This window comes from Anabrus simplex, chromosome 7, assembly GCF_040414725.1.
Source record: "Anabrus simplex isolate iqAnaSimp1 chromosome 7, ASM4041472v1, whole genome shotgun sequence".
Taxonomy (NCBI): Eukaryota; Metazoa; Arthropoda; class Insecta; order Orthoptera; family Tettigoniidae; genus Anabrus; species Anabrus simplex.
In genome coordinates this window covers 129,589,042-129,610,565 of record NC_090271.1, presented here as the reverse complement: position 1 = coordinate 129,610,565, position 21,524 = coordinate 129,589,042, and the positions used below count along the sequence as shown (strand labels likewise).

The 21,524-nt window shown below is 39.2% G+C and overlaps 1 protein-coding gene across 6 annotated transcripts in view; it reads left to right on the top strand.

Moving 5' to 3' along the window:
- The window catches only part of LOC136877349 (uncharacterized), a 264,500-nt gene that overhangs the window by 82,979 nt on the left and 159,997 nt on the right, over nt 1–21,524 (top strand). For all 6 annotated transcript variants that reach the window (XM_067151317.2, XM_067151316.2, XM_067151313.2 and 3 more), the window contains one exon: nt 14,395–14,780. In XM_067151317.2, coding sequence (XP_067007418.2) covers nt 14,395–14,780 — 386 coding nt within the window. The remainder of the gene's footprint in view (nt 1–14,394; nt 14,781–21,524) is intronic.

The window sequence follows — 21,524 nt, the reverse complement described above, 5'->3', positions numbered from 1 at the left end:
TATACACAAATCAATTATGCATAATTCTGTTTTATACATACATTTATACGGGTCCCAGAAAAGTAAACTTATGAACATGTTAATTAAACCCTATTTTTACATAATCCATTTATACTTAATTCGATGTTATACATACTAATTTTTGTGAAATGCATTTTATTTGTATCTAACAAAGTTAAATTAATATTGCAGATGTATGCATTTCCTCTTAAAAAACACGAGCGAGTTAGAAATGTGATACATTAGTATTGACATTGTCAGCAACAGGACTTGAGCTAAAAATGTCAGAACGACGCAGCATTTAAGTAGCCTAAAAGAGAAAGTTTACAACTCATGTACCTGTTCGAGGAATACATTTGATTTGATCTTAACAAAGTTATAACAGTTCTGCAGGCGTGTGCTTTTCCTGTTGTTACCGAAATACAAATGAGTTAAAAATGAGATACATTACAGTCATTAATGTTGGTGGTGGAACTTTAGATGTGAGAGGGATGTTGTGGTGTAGTGAAGGTCATGGAGGGCACACCGTACATAAGAATGTCGCACTAGCACCAGGTCTACACTTTTCCTTTAGCACTGTTGTGACTGTAGCAGTACATTAGTGGGCAGGAGAAGGGACACAAAATGAATACAACACAATGTAAAATTTTACAGCCCCAGACAAAATTAAATTTGCAAACAATTATGCAATACTTGTCTTGACAAACTCCCTCTCCACAAAACTCCCATGCGATAGAAATGGCAAAGAAAATCATACCAAAAAAAAAAAGACCAGAGGACACATAGGGTTTGCTAGCCTGAGGACCAGCATCGTACTAGATCCACATATAGTCCAGCCGTGCGGTGTAGGGGGCGACACCTCCACCTGTTACCCGGTGACCCTGGGTTCAATTCCCGGCTGGGTCAGGGGTTTTTAATTGCAAATGATTAATATCTCTGGCCTGGGAACTGGGTGTTTGTGTTGTCCTTAACATTCCTTTCCTCACATTCAACGCACTACACTTCCTCCATTCCAATTACACGCAGGTTTATATCACATGGTGCAAGTAGGGGCAAAAGATCTCTATAGGTCGACGCCCCGAACAAATAGCATTTTTTTTAAAAAATCCATATATATAACAAAAACTCCCATCAATTTTAAAAGGAAAGTTTAGTATGAAAAAGCAGGTTAAAATAAGGTTTATAACATTAAACATTCAATTTGAGTAAGATGTCCATTAAGCAATCAGCAGATATATTCCGCAAAAAAAAAAAAAAAAATATATATATATATATATATAATAATAATGAAAATAAGTAAAATGAAAATAATAATAATAATAATAATAATAATAATAATAATAATAATAATCTAAAAACAAAAAAACAAAACCCCATGGCACTACAGCCCTTGAAGGTCCTTTGCCTACCAAGCAACCACTGCTCAGCCCAAAGGCCTGCAGATTATGAGGTGTCGAGTGGTCAGCATGACGAATCCTCTCTGCCGTTATTCTTGGCTTTCTAGACCGGGGCCGCTATCTCACCGTCAGCTCCTCAATTCTAATCACGTAGGATGAGTGGACCTCGAACCAGCCCTCAGGTCCAGGTAAAAATCCCTGACACGGCCAGGAATCGAACCCGGAGCCTGCAGGTAAGAGGCAGGCACGCTACCCCTACACCACGGGACCGGCAATAATAATCTATATATATAAAATAAAGAGTTTTGTCTATACATTGCTCAAAATTTGAAAAGAATGGTATTTCTGTATCGGCCATGTCCACAGTAACAAGGAAATGCACTTTTTACTTTTCTGTTCCAACGAAATAGAGTTAGAAATGGTTATGGAAGTAAGGAGAAATTGAAGGAACTTACTAGGAAATTGAATCTAGCAAAGAAGTCACCTAAGGATAACATGATGGCAAGCATAATTGGTGGTCATACAAATTTTAGTGAAAAATGGAAGGGTATGTATAGGTACTTCAAGGCAGAAACAGGTTCAAAGAAGGACATTCCAGGAATCATTCATGAACAAGGGTAGTGTGTATGCAAAGATCTTCAAAAGACGGAAGTATTAGGTCAGCAGTATGTAAAGATTATTGGTCACAAGAATAATGTCCAGATAGGGGACGTGAGTAATACTAAAAAAGTATTGAAATTTACCTATGATAACAATGACATTTACAGTAAGGTACAAAAGTTGAAAACTAGAAAAGCGGCTGGTATTGATAATATTTCTGGGGATATACTAAAGGCAATGGGTTGCAATATAGTACCATATCTGAAATACTTATTTGATTATTGTTTGGTTCAAGGAGCTATACCAAATGAATGGAGAGTTGCTATAGTAGCCCCTGTGTATAAAGGAAAGGGTGATAGACATAAAGCTGGAAATTACAGGCCAGTCAGTTTGACATGCGTTGCATGTATTCTTTGGGAAAGCATTCTTTCTGATTATATTAGACATGTTTGTGAAATTCATAATTGGTTTGACAGAAGGCAGTTAGGGTTTAGGAAAAGTTATTCCACTGAAGCTCAGTTTATAGGATTTTAGTAAGATATAGCAGATATCCTGGATTCAGGGGGCCAAATGGACTGTATTGCAATTGACCTGTCTAAGGCATTTGATAGGGTAGATCATGGAAGACTACTGGCAAAAATGAGTGCTATTGGACTAGAAAAAAGAGTGACTGAATGGGTTGCTATATTTCTAGAAAATAGAACTCAGAGAATTAGAGTTGGCAAAGCTTTATCTGACCCTGTAATAATTAAGAGGTGAATTCCTCAAGGCAGTATTATTGGACCTTTGTGTTTTCTTATATATATCAATGATATCTGTAAAGAAGTGGCATCAGAGATAAGGCTGTTTGCAGATGATGTAATTCTGTACAGAGTAATAAATAAGTTACGAGATTGTGAGCGGCTGCAGGGTGACCTCGATAGTGTTGTGAGATGGACGGTGAGCAATGGTATGATGATAAATGGGGTTAAAAGTCAGGTTGTGAGTTTCACAAATAGGAAAAGTCCTCTGAGTTTTAATTACTGCTTTGATGGGGTCAAAGTTCCTGTGTTAATATAAGAAAAGACCTTCATTGGGGTAATCAGATAAATATGATTGTTAATAAAGGGTACAGATCTCTGCACATGGTTATGAGGGTATTTAGGGGTTTGTAGTAAGGATATAAAGGAGAGGGCATATAAGTCTCTGGTAAGACCCCAACTAGAGTATGGTTCCAGTGTATGGGACCCTCACCAGCATTACTTGATTCAAGAACTGGAAAAAATCCAAAGAAAAGCAGCTCGATTTGTTCTGGGTGATTTCCGACAAAAGAGTAGCGTTACAAAAATGTTGCAAAGTTTGGGCTGGGAAGACTTGGGAAAAACGAGACTAGCTGCTCAATTAAGTGGTATGTTCCAAGCTGTCTGTGGAAGGATGGCGTGGGAGGACATCAGTAGACGAATAATTTTGAGTGGTGTCTTTAAAAGTAGGAAAGATCACAATATGAAGATAAAGTTGGAATTCAAGAGGACAAATTGGGGCAAATATTAATTTATAGGAAGGGGAGTTAGGTATTGGAATAACTTACCAAGGGAGATGTTCAATAATTTTACAATTTCATTGCGATCATTTAAGAGAAGGTTGGGAAAACAACAGTTAGGGAATCTGCCACCTGGGCGACTGCGCTAAATGCAGATCAATGGTGATTGATTGATTGATTGATTGATTGATTGATTGATTGATTGATTGATTGATTGATTGATTGATTGATTGATTGATTGATTGATTGATTGATTGATTGATTGATAAAGAAATTATAGAGTATGTAATTTCATGAAAGCCCACCTGTTGGCCATTAGTTATGGCATCAAGTCTATATGGTATGACACTCTGGTTAGCTAGTTCGAGTTCCGTTGGTACAATTTACGAACTTCATCATATAGATCCGTAGTCGAAAAAATGTTCACCAACAGAATTTTGGCCAGCAGGGTAGGAGAGGTGGTGGTATACAGTTTCTAATCACTAGATTGCATGCCAAAAGCCTGGATTCAAGTCCAATCCTCCCTGAAGTGCTCATATGGAGTGAGGTCATATGATGCTGTTGATGGTGATTCTTCCTTCAGATGGAGATGTAAAGCCTTGAACAGAGCCTTTGGTGCTATTCGCCATGAGTGGGCTGTGTGCTGGCTCCTGGTTTCACCCTCTCCTGTCAAATATTGTCATTAATTTCATCTTACTAACTCCTTTGATGAGGTTGATGTCTGGAAGGGAATCTTGTCATAAAAACTCTCTACGAAGATTCTTCTCACTTCGTACCCAACCCCATAGAGAAACTGGCCAAAGGTTGGACGTGCATGTAATTTCATTAAAGTTAATTAGAAACAGATAAGCTTCAGGACGGCTGTTAATGGCCATAGGTGTGGTTTCTGAAGATGGCTAGCGTCTTTTAATGTGGCTATCATAATTGATTGGATAATGTCAGTACTTAGTCAAGATGTCTGCAAGATGCTAGGGAATAGTCCCTCAAGCACCGATCATGAGGCCTGTGATGCTTATAGACTCAAGATTGCATGTGGGTTCGAACCCCATTGTTGGCAGCCCAGAGGATGATTTTCATGGTTTCCCATTTTCACCACCTTAATAAAGGCCACAGCTGCGTCCTTCCCACTCCTATCCCATCATCATCATAAGACCTGTCTGTGTCAGTGCTACGTAAAGCCAATTGTAAAAAAAATAGAAAAAAGAATGTGGTTTCATAGATTCTACTTTTTCCAAGGTCGACTTCCTCTGGTTGGCCCATATTTGACTCGAGCCAAATAGCAGGGTCAATTATATAACCTACTGATGTGTGAGACTCAATGATGATAATGATGTCTGTCAGTCTCTGTTGCTTCTGGCAGTTGAGAGAGATCATGCTCTTCCTCATAGATGGTGTAACCTTTTAATTTTGATCATCGGGGATCAGGCACCCGATTATATTTTGGTGAGTGTTGCGCAGCCATTCATCATCTGGGCAGGATCCAAGGATATGTGTTATTCCTCTCTGTGCCAGCATCGGAAGAGGCTGTTGTCCTGAGATCTGCCCAATACAGATGGCTGACACATTTACAGTCATCTTGATCACTTCTCACCATTTTACTGAATGTCAATCCCTTGAGGCCCATAATCCATTTGTTAGCTAGAGAATGTTGCTTAACTCTTATGCTGCTACATTCCACTGTAGCAAACGTGTTCTTTTTCCTTTCATTGTGATATTCGACTTCAGTCCACTTCCGAGGAAGACTTCACAGCAAGGTGATATATTTTACCACCTGAACCAGAAAAACAGTATTTTGGCAGCAAAATGTTGCCAGGTTGCTTGCTAGAGAAATTTGCTTGGCTATGAAGCCCCCTTATGTCCTCTACCACAATACTGTTTTAGAATGCCATTGCTCATAAGTGTTGCACGAGTTTTTATTTCCATATGTGTTATTGAGTATCTGAAACATAATACGTCAACAATAAGCATTGTTAATGTGTAATAACGGCCATTATTTACTCTGGAGAGTTCCTGTTTCCCACTGGAACATGCATAGCACATGAAAGACCCAATTTGAAAGCATTTTTTGCCTCATAATGCATTCATTCATGAATGGATCAGTAAGAAAATTGTGAAGCAAAAGGATTAAACAGAATTGTTGCCTTTCCTTTAACCTTTTGAACTCCATTACCCTTAGCGTATGCTTCCTGCTCCATTTGTAATTCATTTCTGCACTATGAACAGCTGTAGGATCTGAACAATGCAAAAGAATCTAACACAAAATGTAAGTATGTTACATGAATGTATTTACAATAAGGCACACAAAATACATTAATCCTTGTAGGTTTTCACTGTGTGGTACTTTTCAAAACCGTTTTCTGGTTGGAGACCGGGTTTTCTCGAACATGTTTTGCAGTAGTAAACTGTTTCCTTTCTACCACCTTTCTTGCTCCTGTTTGAACAGACAGCACAGTCTTTTTGTTGTTTTCCAGGCAGCTTGTTGATGATGTGCAGTTTACCATAGATAAATAGATAGATAGATAGATAAAGAATGGGTGAGCCCCAGGGCTCCACATGTAGCTCTGTGAAGACCTTTCATGTCCCTTAAACGGGTTTGCCTAGTCCAGCCCTAGTGCTCCTATAAAGGATACCAGTGTCCGGATGTTGGCATTCCTGATGTTTTCCAGGCTCACGAAATGTGAGCCAAGGTATCGATGTCTAGTGCTTGCAAGAGCCTCACACTGATATAACACATGCACGGAGGTCTCTTCCTCCCTGCCGCATCTTCTACACATCGTATCCTGACTGATTTTCATGATGTGTAGGTGTGTCTGTAAGGTATTGTGGCCTGTCAACAGTCCAACTACCATTCGCATTCTGGTCCTATTCAAATTTATCAGGACCTTTTTATAACTTTGGCTAGGCCCTTTGATAAGTTCACGTGCGTGCCTTGCTATGGTTAACCTCTTCCAGCTGTCTAAGTGAAACTGGTTTGTCCACTGGGATATTACCAGTTTCACACTTCGGAGTGACACTCCCAGGAAGGGCTCTGGTCGTATGAAAGGACCTTTTGAGCCTTGTTTCGCTAGTTTATCAGCTTCTTCATTTCCACTGATACCTGTGTGCCCAGGGACCCATAATAGAGTAACTGAGCTAAGTTCACACAGCTGATCTAACATTCTTTGGCATTCCCATACCATTTTTGATGTTGTTTTAACTGCGCATAGTGCTTTTAACACTGTCTGGCTATCGCTGCAAATGGTGATGCATCTTCTATGTCCAGGCATGTTCCATATATATACAGCACAGGCCAGTATTACGTATACTTTGGCCTGGAAAACAGTAGCATATTTACCCATGGGAAGGGAGAGCCTTGTCTTAGGCCCCCAGACCCCAGCGGCTGTGCCTGTCTCTGTCCGCGAGCCATCTGTGTACCATGTACAGCCCCCAGACCTAAGACGGGCCCCAGCATCCGCGGCCCACTCCTCCCTTGTGGGTATCACCACTGTGAACTTATAATTCAAATTAAAACTAGGCTTCATCAGGTCCCCGATCATCATTGTCGTAGGGCAGGTCTGGTGAAACCTTATAAGAATAGAAGCATGACCTCTATTCGGATGATTGAAGGACCATCCTCCGAGTGACCAGAGGCAGTAAGCAATCATTCCCGCTATTTCCTTAACATAAGGTAAGGGGGGAAGACCTAGGATGGCCTCCATTGCACATAATGGTGTAGTATCCAGTGCCTCTGTTATTCCTAGACACGCAAGTCTTTGTGGACACTGCTTAACTTGGTGGTCACAGTTTTACTCTCCGAACCTGGTCACCAGACTAAAGATGCAAAGGTGATCGTGTGCCGTACAATAGAAATATAGAGCCACTGGACCACCTTAGGTCCTAGGCCCCAAGTCTTTCCAATGGCCCTGCAACAGGTTCACATAATCTTGCAAAACTGAGGTTGTCTTAACTAATTTTTTCCCAAATAGGAAAGGCTCTGACAGTCCGTCTAGCCTCCTCTTCCTCCTGGTAAATACCACGAGCTCCGTCTTGTCGGGATTAACCGACAAGTCCGTGTCGTGGCACCATCTTTCCACCCTACGGAGGGAGCTCTGTACGAGCTCTGAAACCGTACTGGGGAAATTTCCCACCGCCATCAGGCTAATGTCATCTGCATAGCCTTGGGCGTAAATTTCTCCAACATTTAACGTGGTAAGTAGTTCATCCACTACCAGACACCATAATGTTGGTGATAATACTCCTCCCTGTGGACACCCCCGTTCTATATTAGCTCTCAACATTACTGCGTTGGCAGTTTACCATTCAAACGTTCTTAAACATCAGAAGTAGTTGGTCTTCCTCGCTTTTGACCTTTGTTGGGTACTTCGCCAATCAACTCGCTGATCACCTGTTTTCGGAAAGTTTTGTGTGATGGAATCTCCATGCGATTCGTGCTGCAGTAATCTTTATAGAGCAAAAATCTGTTGACTATTGCCAGTTCCAATAGCCAGAAGTACAATTTCCGCCACCATTTCAAGCTTTTCACTACAAAAGCGTAGCTTGATGTGTAGTGGTCCATGCAATCAACGCCTCCCATGTGTGACGTGTAGTCAACAATTACGTTTGGTTTCTGCAATATTTCAACACAGTTCCTCTTCTTTCTGACAATAACTGAGCTTGAATTGTTTACAGATGTTGAAAGCATCAGTACTGTGTGCTTGTCATGCCATCCCAGAACAATCATTGTGTCTGTGCGTAAGCACTTGACTTCATGCTTTTTTAGGCGTAGATTTTTCTTCCGGATCTCATTTGGCAAGTGCTTGCAATTCGGTTGAATTGTTCCAGTGATATGGATCTTTTGTGTCAGTAATTCATCAGCCAGAGTAACACCTGTATAAAGACGATCAGTGTAGACGTGGTACCCAGACTGACCTGTTGCATTTGTAACATTAGCAACTAACTGAAGCACAATTCTATCTATCAAAGATTCTGTAGTTGCAGAACCGTAGTAAGGGATAAAACTACACACATATCCATTTGTAGAATCGGATATTACGTAAACTCTGAGTCCCCTTTTAGTAGGCTTCTGTGGATTGTATATCTTCAATAACACACGGCCCCTGAAAGACAGTGTTGATTCATCAGCTGCTAGATACTTGTGTGGTGCATAAACTTTCAAGAACTTTTCACTGATATAGTCCAAAACATACTTGACTTTGCTAATTCGAGACCTTGAGGATTCAAATGGATTGTTGAATCTGGAGCAGAAACTTGCAGAGCCCAGAACATCTGAAAAAATCTTTTGCGGCTAAAACAGTCTACAAAAAAAAAAACTGGATGATTCTTACCAACCTCTTGGAAAGAAATCCTGCATTCTGTCGTTTTTCTGCATTGCCATATTCAATAAAACTCCATGGAAAGCCTTAATTTCATTTACGTAACATCAGTCCAACCCCACCAAGCCAAATGCCTCGTGAGCGGTGTCACTTTCTGAATTTTTACTCTAGCATATCTGTTGGTCTCGTCGGCAATTTGCTTGAATAACTCGTCACTAAAAATAACTTGAAAAAATCCGTAAGGTGTTGAGTGATAGTTCCTACCTGATGCTTTGTATCCATAAATTGTTTCATTGAATGAGAATGCAGGTAAATCAGGATCGCCAGCTTTCCACTTGCACCATGGGTATGGAGGAGCATCAACACCTCCGGTTTCATTATCACTATCGCTTTCGCTTTCACTTACATTATTCACTCATAAATCATCCAAGTCAGTTGTTGGTTCATCATCGTCACTATCACTGTCCCCTAACTGTTCTGTGCCTTTATTCACCAAGGCAGTGAATAAAGTCATTTTTCTTTAGGCATTATATTTTTTCTTAAGAGTTCTCTTCATAGAGTTCATGCTTTTCCTTGCATATTCCCTTGCATGTGGTTGTGTTAATTTCAAGCCCTATCTTATTGAACAGTTGGATAGCACAGTTTTTTAGGATTGTCTTTCAGTTAAACTAAGAAAATGACAGCATTCATGTGCTGGGAAAAGCAACATTTCCAACTCTAAGAGATAGAGAGTAAAATTAATGCTGAATTTATTGTATTAATCACAAAGAAATGTTATTGTTGGAGTCATCAGTCCATAGATTGGTTTGATGCAGCCCTCCATGCCACCCTATCCTGTGCTAAACATTTCATTTCTACGTAACTATTGCATCCTACATCTGCTCTAATCTGCTTGTCATATTCATACCTTGGTTTACCCCTACCATTCTTACCACCTACACTTCCTTCAGAAACCAACTGAACAAGTCCTGGGTGTCTTGTCAAATTTAGCCAATTTGCATACAGATTTTTATTTTTCTATTCCAGCTATTCAATACAATAGATTTTATGTTGTTAGAAATTCATTTTACTACAACACTACACTAATGTAGCAAATTTCAATACGGGTCTAAACATGAGAATGGTTACATGTAATAAAATTTAGCCAAATCGAACTTCTCTCATCAATTCGATTCATTGCCTCTTCATTCATGATTCGATCTATCCATCTCACCTTCAGCATTCTTCTGTAACACCACATTTCAAAAGCTTCTATTCTCTTTCTTTCTGAGCTAGTTATCGTCCATGTTTCACTTCCATACAATGCCATGCTCCAGATAAAAGTGTTCAGAAACATCTTTCTAATTCCTATATCAATGTTTGAAGTGAGCAAATTTCTTTTCTTAAGAAAGCTCTTCCTTGCTTGTGCTAGTCTGCATTTTATGTCCGCCTTACTTCTGCCATCGTTAGTTATTTTACTGCCGAAGTAACAATATTCATATACTTCCTTTAAGACTTCATTTCCTAATCTGATATTTCCTGCATCGCCTGCCTTCGTTCAACTGCACTCCATTACTTTCATTTTGGACTTATTTATTTTCATCTTGTATTCCTTACCCAAGTCTTCGTCCACACCATTCAACAACTTCTCGATCTTCTGCAGTCTCAGAAAAATAACAATATCATCAGCAAATCTCAAGGTTTTGATTTCCTCTCCTTGGATTGTGATTTGTTTTCCAGATTCTTCTTTGATTTCCTTTACTGTCTGTTCTATGTAAACATTGAAAAGGAGGTGCGGGACAAACTGCAGCCTTGCCTCACTCCTTTCTAGATTGCTGCTTCTTTTTCAAAGCCCTCGATTCTTATCACTGCAGACTGATCTTTATACAGATTGTAGATAATTCTTCGTTCTTGGTATCCGATCCCAATCATCTTCAGAATCTCAATAGCTTGGTCCAGTCAACATTATCGAATGCCTTTTCTAGATCTACGAACGCCACGTACGTGGGCTTGTCCTTCTTAATTTGATCCTCTAAGATCAGACGTAAAGTCACCCTGTGTGGGTGGGGGATGCAGACGAAGAATACACCCACGATATCCCCTGCCTGTCGTAAGAGGCGGCTAAAAGGGGCGAGCAAGGGATGATTGTATTTGAACCATGAAACTACTTGTGATTAGTACCACCATGCAGGGAACATCCTGGGTCGCTTTTACTTGTGCGTAGTACCACTATGTTAGGTACCAAATAGGTTTGTGTATAGTAGCACCCAGGAGCACCGTGCGGTCGGCCCCCCCACTTAGAGTGCACTGTCAGCTTTTACAGTACCTGTGATTAGTACCACTATATGTGTGACACCATGGTTCTGGCTTGCCTATGATTAGTACCCACTACATAAGGAACACTGCGGGATAGTAAGAGTCCCTGTGGTTAATACACTTATGTGATGAACACCATAGATTTGCGTTGTCTGTAAATGGGGTCGCAATGTGCATATCGTCGTCATCATCTGCAGTTTCCAGCTGTTGGCCATATCTGCTCACTGCTAGCATATAAACTGACTAAATTAATTTCTTGTTTCGATCCCAAGTGTAGCCAAGTAGCCTCTAAGCAGCAGACTGCTAAGGATAGCTTTAAATGCCTTTGTTGAAAACAAATGGATCTCGGGTAATGAAGCCATTCATGTACAAAGGGAGTTCACTTCTGTTTGTGAGAATGATACTTTGAAAGAAGTGAATTCTTTGTATTCTAAAGACGAGAGGTTAGATCACTTTTGGCTTCGCACTGTTCTTCCAATAGTAAATTTGAAAACAGAAAAGTTGGCTTCATTTCTCAAAATGATACTAATATTGTTTCATGGAAATGCTTCACTTGAATGTGGTTTTCCTGTTAATAAAGAAATTATAGTAGAGAACATGCTACAAGTAGCCTGTCCCTTGTAGCACAAAGAATAATATATGATTCTATCCCAAACCCTGGTGGAATTGAAAAGGTCTCCATTAATAAGAACATGCTCCATGCTGCAAGGAGTGCTCATGCTTTGTACGTTCAAAATCTAAAGGAGAAACGTGAAATATTGGAAGTAGAAGATTCTTTGCAAAAAAATAAGAGAAAGGCCGCTTTGTTGCTGAAAGAATTAGAAAAGAAGTGGAGGGTGATGGCAGAAGCTCGAGTCGTTGGTGGCTACAAAGAAGTTTCTTCGCTGAAGCAGTAATGGTAATACATTAAAAAAAAACTTAAAGTGAATTTAATCAGACTAAATTAAACTTCCAAGTTTTAATATGCACATTAATTGCTCATTTACTTTTTTGGATGTTAAGTTTTAAAAATGTATTTTAATATTACTGACACTTCCTTTATAATTATGTTTTTTGTCATCATGTGTCAGGGAAAAAAGTGGTTTTTATGTCTGGAAAACAGGGAAATGTCAGGGAATTTTAAAATCTGGATTTGGTGGACACCCTGAAATAACATTAATATTCATACACCTAGATTTCCTTTCTCCAAAGGTTTCCTTGATTTTCCCGTATGCAGCATCTACTTTTCCTAGGGCCATACAACCTTCGACATCCTTGCACTTCTCCTTCAGCCATTCTTCCTTAGCTATCTTGCACTTTCTATCCACTTCATTCTTTGATCGCCTGTATTCTTTTCTGCCCTCTTCATTTCTAGCATTCTTTTATTTTTGTCATTCATCAATCAGGTCTAGTATCTCCTGAGTTATCCACTGATTCTTAGTTGATATTTTCTTCCTTTGTAACATTTCTTCAGAAGCCCTACTGATTTCATTTTTCATGATTATCCACTCTTCCTCTATTGTGTTTCCTTTCCTTTTCATTTAGTCCTTGTGCAATATGTTCCTTGAAACAATCCCTCACACTCTTTTCCTTCAACTTCAGATGGCATTTCATGACCAACAAGTTGTGTTCAGAGTCCACGTCTGCTCCTGGGAAAGTTTTGCAATGCAACACCTGGTTTTTGAATCTCTGCCCAATTATAATGAAATCTGTTTGATACCTTCCAGTGTCTCCAGGTCTCGTCCACGTATACAGCCGTCGTTTGTGGTGTTTGAACCAAGTATTGGCAAGGACTAAATTATGATCAGTGCAGAATTCAACCAGCTGACTTCCTCTTTCTTTCCATTGTCCCAATCCGAATTCTCCTACTGCATTACCTTCCCTTCCTTGGCCTACCACTGCATTCCTGTCTCCCATCACAATTAGATTCTCGTCACCTTTTACATATTTTATTAAATCTTATATCTCTTCGTATATTCTTTCGAATTCGTCATCATCCACTGAACTAGTAGGCATATAGACCTGCACTATTGTGGTGAGCATTGGTTTGGTGTCTATCTTGACGACAATAATTCTTTCACTATGCTGGTCGTAGTAGCTTACCCGCTGCCCAATTTTCTTATTCATTATTAAACCAACTCCTGCATTTCCCCTGTTTGATTTTGTGTTGATAATTCTGTAGTCGTCTGACCAAAAATTCTGTTCTTCCTGCCAGCTTACTTCACTTATACCAACTACATCTAACTTTAGTCTATCCATCTCCCTTTTCAGATTCTCTAACCTACCACACACCGGGCGAGTTGGCCGTGTGGTTAGGGGCGCGCAGCTGTGAGCTCGTATCTGGGAGATAGTGGCTTCAAATCCCACTGTCGGCAGCCCTGATGATGGTTTTCCATGTCTTCCCATTTTCACACCAGGCAAATGCTGGGGCTGTACCTTAATTCAGGCCACGGCCCCTTCCTTCCCGTTCCTAGGCCTTTCCTATCCCATCGTCGCCATAAGAGGTGTCTGTGTCTGTGCGACGTAAAGCAAATAGTGATAACCTACCACAACTGTTCAAACTTCTAACATTCCACGCTTCAACTCTCAGAATGTCAGTATCCATCTTTCCCCTTTTGTGTATTCCCCACCCAGAGATCCGAATGGGGGACTATTTTACCTCTGGAATATTTTACCCGGGAGGAAGCCATCATCAGTACATCATTCATACAGAGAGAACTGCATGTCCTCGGGGGTTAGTTACGGCTGTAGTTTCCCGTTGCTTTCAGCCGCGTAGCACTATCAACACAGCTAAGCCGTGTTGAGTATTATTACAAGGCCATATTGGTCAACCATCCAGACTGCCACCCTTGCAACTTCCGAAAGGCTGCTACCCCACTTTCAATGAACCATTCGTTAGTCTGGCCTCTCAGCAGATACCCATCCAATAGGGTTGGACCCGCGGCTCGGCTATCTGCTTCATTGGGACACGCAAGCCTCCCCACCACGTCAAGGTCACATGGTTTGCAGGGGAGGCAAAGAAGTGTACTGTAGTTAATTAATGCAAGCATTCTTCAGTAACGGATGTTATGAATATCATGTAATTGGAGTTGAGAAAATTCCTTTAATTTGTTCACAAGATAATCTCTATCACGTATTTTGTTTCAGATTTTAAGTTTGTCATATCTCCAAGCTTTAAGACTGAAATGTTTGTATCTGTCTGTGAAATTATCCTAAGTTTTTTTTAACACTTTTACTGATCACTTGTTTTGTGTTGAATATATGGTCATCTATTTTGTGGATTGTCTTATAGGAACCATTGGTCAGTGGTGATAATGGCAGTGTAGAGCGGCACAGTGACAGTAGTTTGGAGACCGAATCTTTTCTTCGGACTACGGAGTCTGTTGTGACGGCTATGCAAGCTCGCATGTGTCTTTCTATGGACTCGGGTGGTGAGTCCGATGTAGACACTAGCCAAAGTTACCAGGGTCCCGAGCGAGGTCGTGTTGTAACCAACTCCTCATCTGGAGACCGATACTTGCTGTTACGTAGGATGAGTAATGCCTCTGACAGTAGCACGCGGCAAGAAAGCAGAGCAACGCATTCTGACAGTAGTAGCGAAGCTGGTGAAACCAAGGGTAAAAGGAAGGAGCTGGCTGGACCAACTCCTCCTCAGATGCGGTACAATAGGGCATTCAGGTAACTATCATCTTTGTCACAGTTCCAAGTACTTTATGAAAATGAAAGCATGCACATTTGCACTGGAATATAATGTATGTAGATGTAAATATTGTGTCGTTTTACAAGCTTGATATTTATGTTTTTGATGGATATTTACTTCTGATAGGATTAAGGAAATGTAGTTCACTGAAACTTACCATGTCTAGCTGAATTTTTACTTTTGGAGGTGTATGGGGACATATCTGCATGCACCAAAACATGGCAAAATATGCATGCGCATGTTCATTTAAAAAGCAAGATTTATGCTCTAAAGATAACAAAATATGTACTGTTATAAATTGAAAAACTTGTTTTGTTATAAGCAGTTTACTTTTATTATGGATTACATATCTAAATACTCATAAATATTTAAATCCTGTAAAGTTTGTTAAAAGAAATTCAAAGTTAATTTTCTTGTGTCTAACAGTAAGCTGTTCTACATTGCACTCTACTCACTGTCGAAATATCTCTGACCTGTCACCATAATAAACTGAAATATTTTGATTTTTCTTGTTTGCAAGTAAAAAGCAGAATACTGTATTGAATTAGAATTTCTGTATTATTGTTAAGTGGCAAAATTCAAGTTTAGGGAATGCAAAGAAGCCTCTCAACACTTCATGTAACTTCTGTACTTTCATGTATGAATCATACCAATATTATACATTTGCTTAGTCAACAATGCCACAGAATACAGACATTTTCTGCTGACAACAGTGTCTGAATATAGTCAGATTGCAATAAGAAATAAATAAATACAAGCCATAATGGGTCTCATTGCCTCTTTTCTTCTGTACTTCATTTTTCTGATTTTCCATATTTTCAAACTTGTTTTCACTATATTGCTGAATATTAAACAAAATATGCCTTTATATGTGCTAAAAACTGAAATATATATGGACCACTTAATATACATGTACTATAAAATCTTGTCCTTTGATTGCAAATAACTTGAAATGCATTTATATGATAGCATATGCTTTACAATTGAGGAATAAAACATGCAAATATGCTAAAATCCAATCCCGAGTGATGAGCAGAATTTGGTCACAAATGTCTATAATGAGCAGAACATAAACTCCTTTGTTGTACTGTTATAAGTGGGGCTACGATTTTCATGATGGAGCATATGTTTTTCAGTAAGATTGATATGTTCCTTAAATACACACATAAATGTTTGTTATGAAAAACTTAATCAAGTAGTATTTACATGCATAAATGGTCATTTCTATGTGATAGAGCACATTTCAAAAAGTAAATGGTCATATCTGTCATATTTTCACCCATTGAAGGTCTTTTCTCATGCAGTTTCTTCCTTGTTTAGTTGAGTTGTTAAATTTCTCAGAATTACATCACATTTTGTTTCCTGGAAAATAAGTATTTACGTTCTTCCCCTATTTTTTTGGAATTCATAATATACACTTTACCCTTACACATCAGTGAGTAAATATTTGTGTAGCCTCTTGTTACGCTACAAGCAGATAGCTACTTAAGCCCGGTCTTTATAAACTGGGCACTGGACTGCAGGCAAGTGTCTCATAATCTTGTTGAAGTTGGAAGCATGTGTTTACTTTTCCCTGCTTTTCTTCTGTACATTACTTTCTCTGTAACTTGGAGGTAACTAACTTTTATAAAGTGGATGATGGTGGTGGTGATTGTTATTTCAAGGGGCCAAAAATTGAAGTTATCACCTCTGAACCAAGGAAAAAATGAGCTGTGTGTTCTGTGGTAATTCAGAAAAAATGTCTCATGTGAAAAAAAAATTAAAATTACAGCAGTTCGTGTCTCAGTATGGTGAAAAAATAGTTTTTGAGAGATGGTAGAATACTGTGTTGTATACTGTGTAACAGAAGAGTAACTGTAGAAAAAGCCTTTAACGTTCAGCAGCATGTGGCAACAGACTCATACATGGAATATAACAAATAAAAAATTGAAAAACCCTATAGAAAATGCTTCTAGGAGAATCTTATCAGTCTTATTCTCCATTCTGTGAAGAACTTTTTACAGCCTTTCTTTGTACTGACATTCACTTAAATAAACTGAATCATCCAAAACTTTGTGAATCTGTGTTTCCAGGGCACTAACCATACACCAGGGCACTGAGTACCCCACAAAAGGAACACTTATTTTACACATTCAGCCATCTCTTTTTAGTTTCAACTCAGTTAATTCATAACTGTTAGGCTCTTCAGTCTGACACATGTTCAAAAAGTATGAAAAACCAAACTGGCTACCAAGAAATTGCAGAAATATATGCCCCAAACATACGTTTGGTGGTATACATGCAGTCGTCACTCTTTAGAATTAGTGCACAAGCTGAGAGTTGTACGAAGGTCAAAGAAAAGTCACGGAGGTAGGAGACTAGGGATTGCGAACACCAAATAAATGCAAATTAAAAATTCTCTGGGGCACTCAGCATTGCATGCTGAACATTTACATAGAAAAAGCCAATTTTTCCACTATTAGTGAATTGTTTGACAAATCTATGGCTAAATACAAAGTATGTTACAAGTGTTATTTTTAATACCCACCTATTCAATACAAAGAGATCTAGTAAATTAAGAATGAAATATCATAAAAAGTTACAAGGGACATGTTTTGCCCATATTACAGGCTTCATCAGCCTCAAACTCAAACCTTAAAGGTGGGTATTAAAAATAACACTTGTAACATACTTTGTATTTACGTACATTTCAATACAGACCTAACATGAGAATTATAACGTGTAAATCTATGGCTGCCATATGGCCCAAAGGAGTTCAGCAGGACAATGTGCTGTTCCTTGTAACAGGTGTGCTTTATATGGTGAAAGCTGCTAGTTCACTAAAAGCATTACCGTATATAGTAAAAGGGGCTTGTGACGTTTTTAGGTCATGCCTTACAGAGTTGCTGATTTGTAGTCAGTTCATTGAGGTTGATAAATTAACCGGGTGTTTCCAAAAGGTTTTTTTGAAAGCCCCTTTACGTGTTGCATCATTTAAATTGGTAGCTCCAGACATTCCCTTGCTGCCCTCTCCTATTTTCATGAGATAGGAGACCTGGAGTGGTGCATCAACTATTACCACCAGAATTTCAACGTTGTGAAAAGCATCATTGATTGATTTGTGATAGCAGTGAAGCCACTTCAGTTGGACTAGCCTAGGAATGAATGTCTGAATCTGACATTTCAGGTCAACGTTCATACTGTATATCAGATCAAATTTTGGATTTCTTCCTCCTACTCTAGCCTAACTGTTATGGAGCAGCCAAGTGCCGCTAGTGAAGCAGATAGAACTAGTGAAAATAACTGTAAATAAATTTAACATTGTTTGTGGTAAAGTTGAGCAAGAAGTGTCAATGTAAATGGGAAAGTTGTTGGAAAAAAACTGATAGGTGTCGTACATTGTGTTCCATTTCTATGATTTTGTTGGGTCAAAAGTTTTCTCTTAATCATTTAGAATTAGATTCAAATGATATTGTCCTTTCTATATATGCTCCTCTTGTGTCAGCTGAAGTAGAAAGAAGTTTTTCAAAGTGCAATGCTTTGTTTTGGCTGAAAATAGGAAATCCTTTTTATTTGAAAATTTGCACAAGTTATTCATTGTACAGGATAGGCAAAATAAAACTCTCCTGGAAAATATTTACAATAGGACTGATGTTGAATTGATCCTTGTTAATGAACATCACAGAAGAAGCTGGAAATGGCCACTGTTGATGTCGATGCAGTGCTGTACTCGATTTGCCAAACTGTGAGACAAGTGTAGCAGTTTTGCCTGAGGGATAGGAACAGTAGCATTTTCTGTGTTCTGCTGTAGCTCTTCCAGTGTGTGAGAATTATTGGTGTACACCTGACCTTTCAATTTGCCCCACAGGTAAAAGAACGCTGGAAGAGAGATCAGGCGATATAGGTGACCAGTTGATTGCACTGCCTCTGCTGATTGTCCTCATCACCAAGCACCTCATGCACTCGTGGCAAGGTTGTCAAGGTGGTGTGTGGTGCTGTTGCTCTGTCTTGCTTAAAGTATCCATACAGTTCATCTTCTGTGAGTTGATTCACATATGGATTAAACAGTATCTGGACATACTGGTTAGCAGAACAGTTTGGTGAAAGAATTATGTTACGATCCAGACACCAAGCATTGCGCACCACGTACCAATCTTCAGATATGCAACGGCTTTTCAACGTACTGATGGAGATTTTCTTATGCATAATGGCGACATACTCGGGACAGAGCATGCAGAGTTGCGCACGTGCAGACATGTGACAGCAACCGATAGGTGCATTGAAATCACGGTTCCTAACATTTCCTGTGATGGCCAGTTCTGTTCATTAACAAGGGTCAGTTCTGCGTCAGTCGATAAATGTTTTCTGGACCAGTTTTATTTTTCCTATTCAGTATATTGCACTCAAGGCTCATAAACTGCACAAAAGGATGCAGAAAAAAATAACAGCATACATTAACTGTGTACTCATCATTTTAATCAAATAAAAAGCATACTGCAATATCAAATTCCATAGTTTAGCTTGCTTCTCATGTGCATTTTATTCTTAAATTGTTCATTGTCATAAACTAATTGATTTTACTACTGAAATTTTACCTCAAATATAATATTGTTGGGTCATATTTTTTATATTATTGTACATATTTTTGTAAATGTTAGGCCCTGTCATTTGTTGTGCGTATTATGGTGATGTTTAGGTCATAAAAATCCTAGCCCTAGGTATAAGAATTAGGGAAATTTTTCTAGCTCCATTATGCATATTTCTGGGATTATAACAATACTTGATGTAGAATTTCTTTTCTTGTCTTATACTTTTGAGGGACTCTCATATTTTGGTGTGTTTCTAAATACAGTTTAACTTTCCTGTTTTTCATCTTTACTGTACTTTTCTGTGTAGCTTGCAAGTAAACTTTTTAAAAAGTGGATGGTGGTGGTGATTGCTATTTTAAGGGTTCAAACATCAAGGTTATCACCTCTGAACAAGGAAAACGTGAGCTGTGTATTATGTGGTTGGAGTATATGAAGTCTTTCTTGGGAAGGTTTGTGTCTGCATATTGTGGAGCTAATAATACAAAAGGTGCTTAGGAATGTTGCATAAGATATTAACTGCCATTTGCTCAGAAAGAGGAGAAATTGTTATCCAAGGTTGCTGAAAGGAAAATTGGACATCTCAGAGAATCAGTCTTGCACATGTACTTCCATAGACCGTCCATAATTTTGAGAAATGCCAACTTCCTGGCATTTTCCTGCTTCAGGGTGCAGGGTCTGCCATTCAGGAATACTGTTTGCACTTTATCCTGTTGTGAACATCAGATGACCGTAGCTTTGTAGCTTTCATATCATTGTTGATTGTGTCTATCCATCTTTGTTTTGGCCTTCCTCTTGGTCTTTTCCCATTTGCCTCAAAGTTGAACGCTGGTGCTGCCACATAAGTGGGCAGTGCTGTCTGCATGTGCCCGTACCATTGGAGTCTTCTTTCCAATATCTTTTCGGCAGTGGGGAGTGAAAAAACAGATCAGATGTAAGGCTTTTCAGGTGTCTGCTCTATTAACCAGCGTCCCGTCTTAGGTCTGACACTAGACTCATCAGAGTGGAATGTATCAGACCCTACCCACTGATACCAGGGTGTATGCAGGTGAACCCATCAAAAGCCCTATATAAGAGGCACAGTCCGATAACTGCATACGCGAGACAAAACTCCACAATGGAATTATTGCCCGCCTAGCAATTCTGAATGGAAATTTTAAGTTCCCATGGAGGGAATTAGATATTTTTCCACCAATAGAGCATGTCAAAAAACAGATCAGATGTAAGGCTTTTCAGGCGTCTGCTCTATTAACCAGCGTCCTGTCTCGGGTCTGACACTAGACTCATCAGAGTGGGATGTGTCAGTCTCTACCCACTGACGCCGAGGTGTATGCAGGTGAACCCATCAGAAGCCCTGTATAAGAGGCAGAGTCCGATAACTGCATACGGGAGACAAAAAAAATCTAAAAATATCTTAATTCCCTCCTTGGGAACTTAGAATTTCTATTCGGAATTGCTAGGCGGGCAATAATTCCATTGTGGAGTTTTGTCACCCGTATGCAGTTATCGGACTGTGCCTCTTATATAGGGCTTCTGATGGGTTCACCTGCATACACCCCAGCGTCAGTGGGTAGGGTCTGACACATCCCACTCTGATGAGTCTAGTGTCAGACCTAAGACAGGATGCTGGTTAATAGAGCAGACGCCTGAAAAGCCGTACATCTGATCTGTTTTTTGACATGCTCTATTGGTGGAAAAATATCTAATTTCCTCTTTGGGAACTTAGAATTTCCATCCAGTGGGGAGTGACTCGCATGGACCATATAGCATATTCATTTCCATTTTGTGTAGTTTGTTATGGTCGTAGTAACTGGCCAGCATTCACTTCCGTAATGCTAGGGGCCTTACAGTGGTGCGATATACCTCGGACTTAAGTTTCACAGGGATATTCTTATCACACAGTACTCCTCTCCATTTTTTCCAGGCAGCTTTTTTCCTCTCATACCTCTTCATTCAGGGACCCATCACCCTGAATTTTGTATCCTAGGTACTTGAGTGAATTATTTATTTTATTTTATTTTATTTTATTTTATTTTATTTTATTTATTTATTTTATTTTATTTTTATTTTATATTTTTAATTTTTTAAATTTTTTAATTTTTTTATTTTTTATTTTTTTAATTTATTTTATTTTATTTTATTTTTCCTCTCATGCAC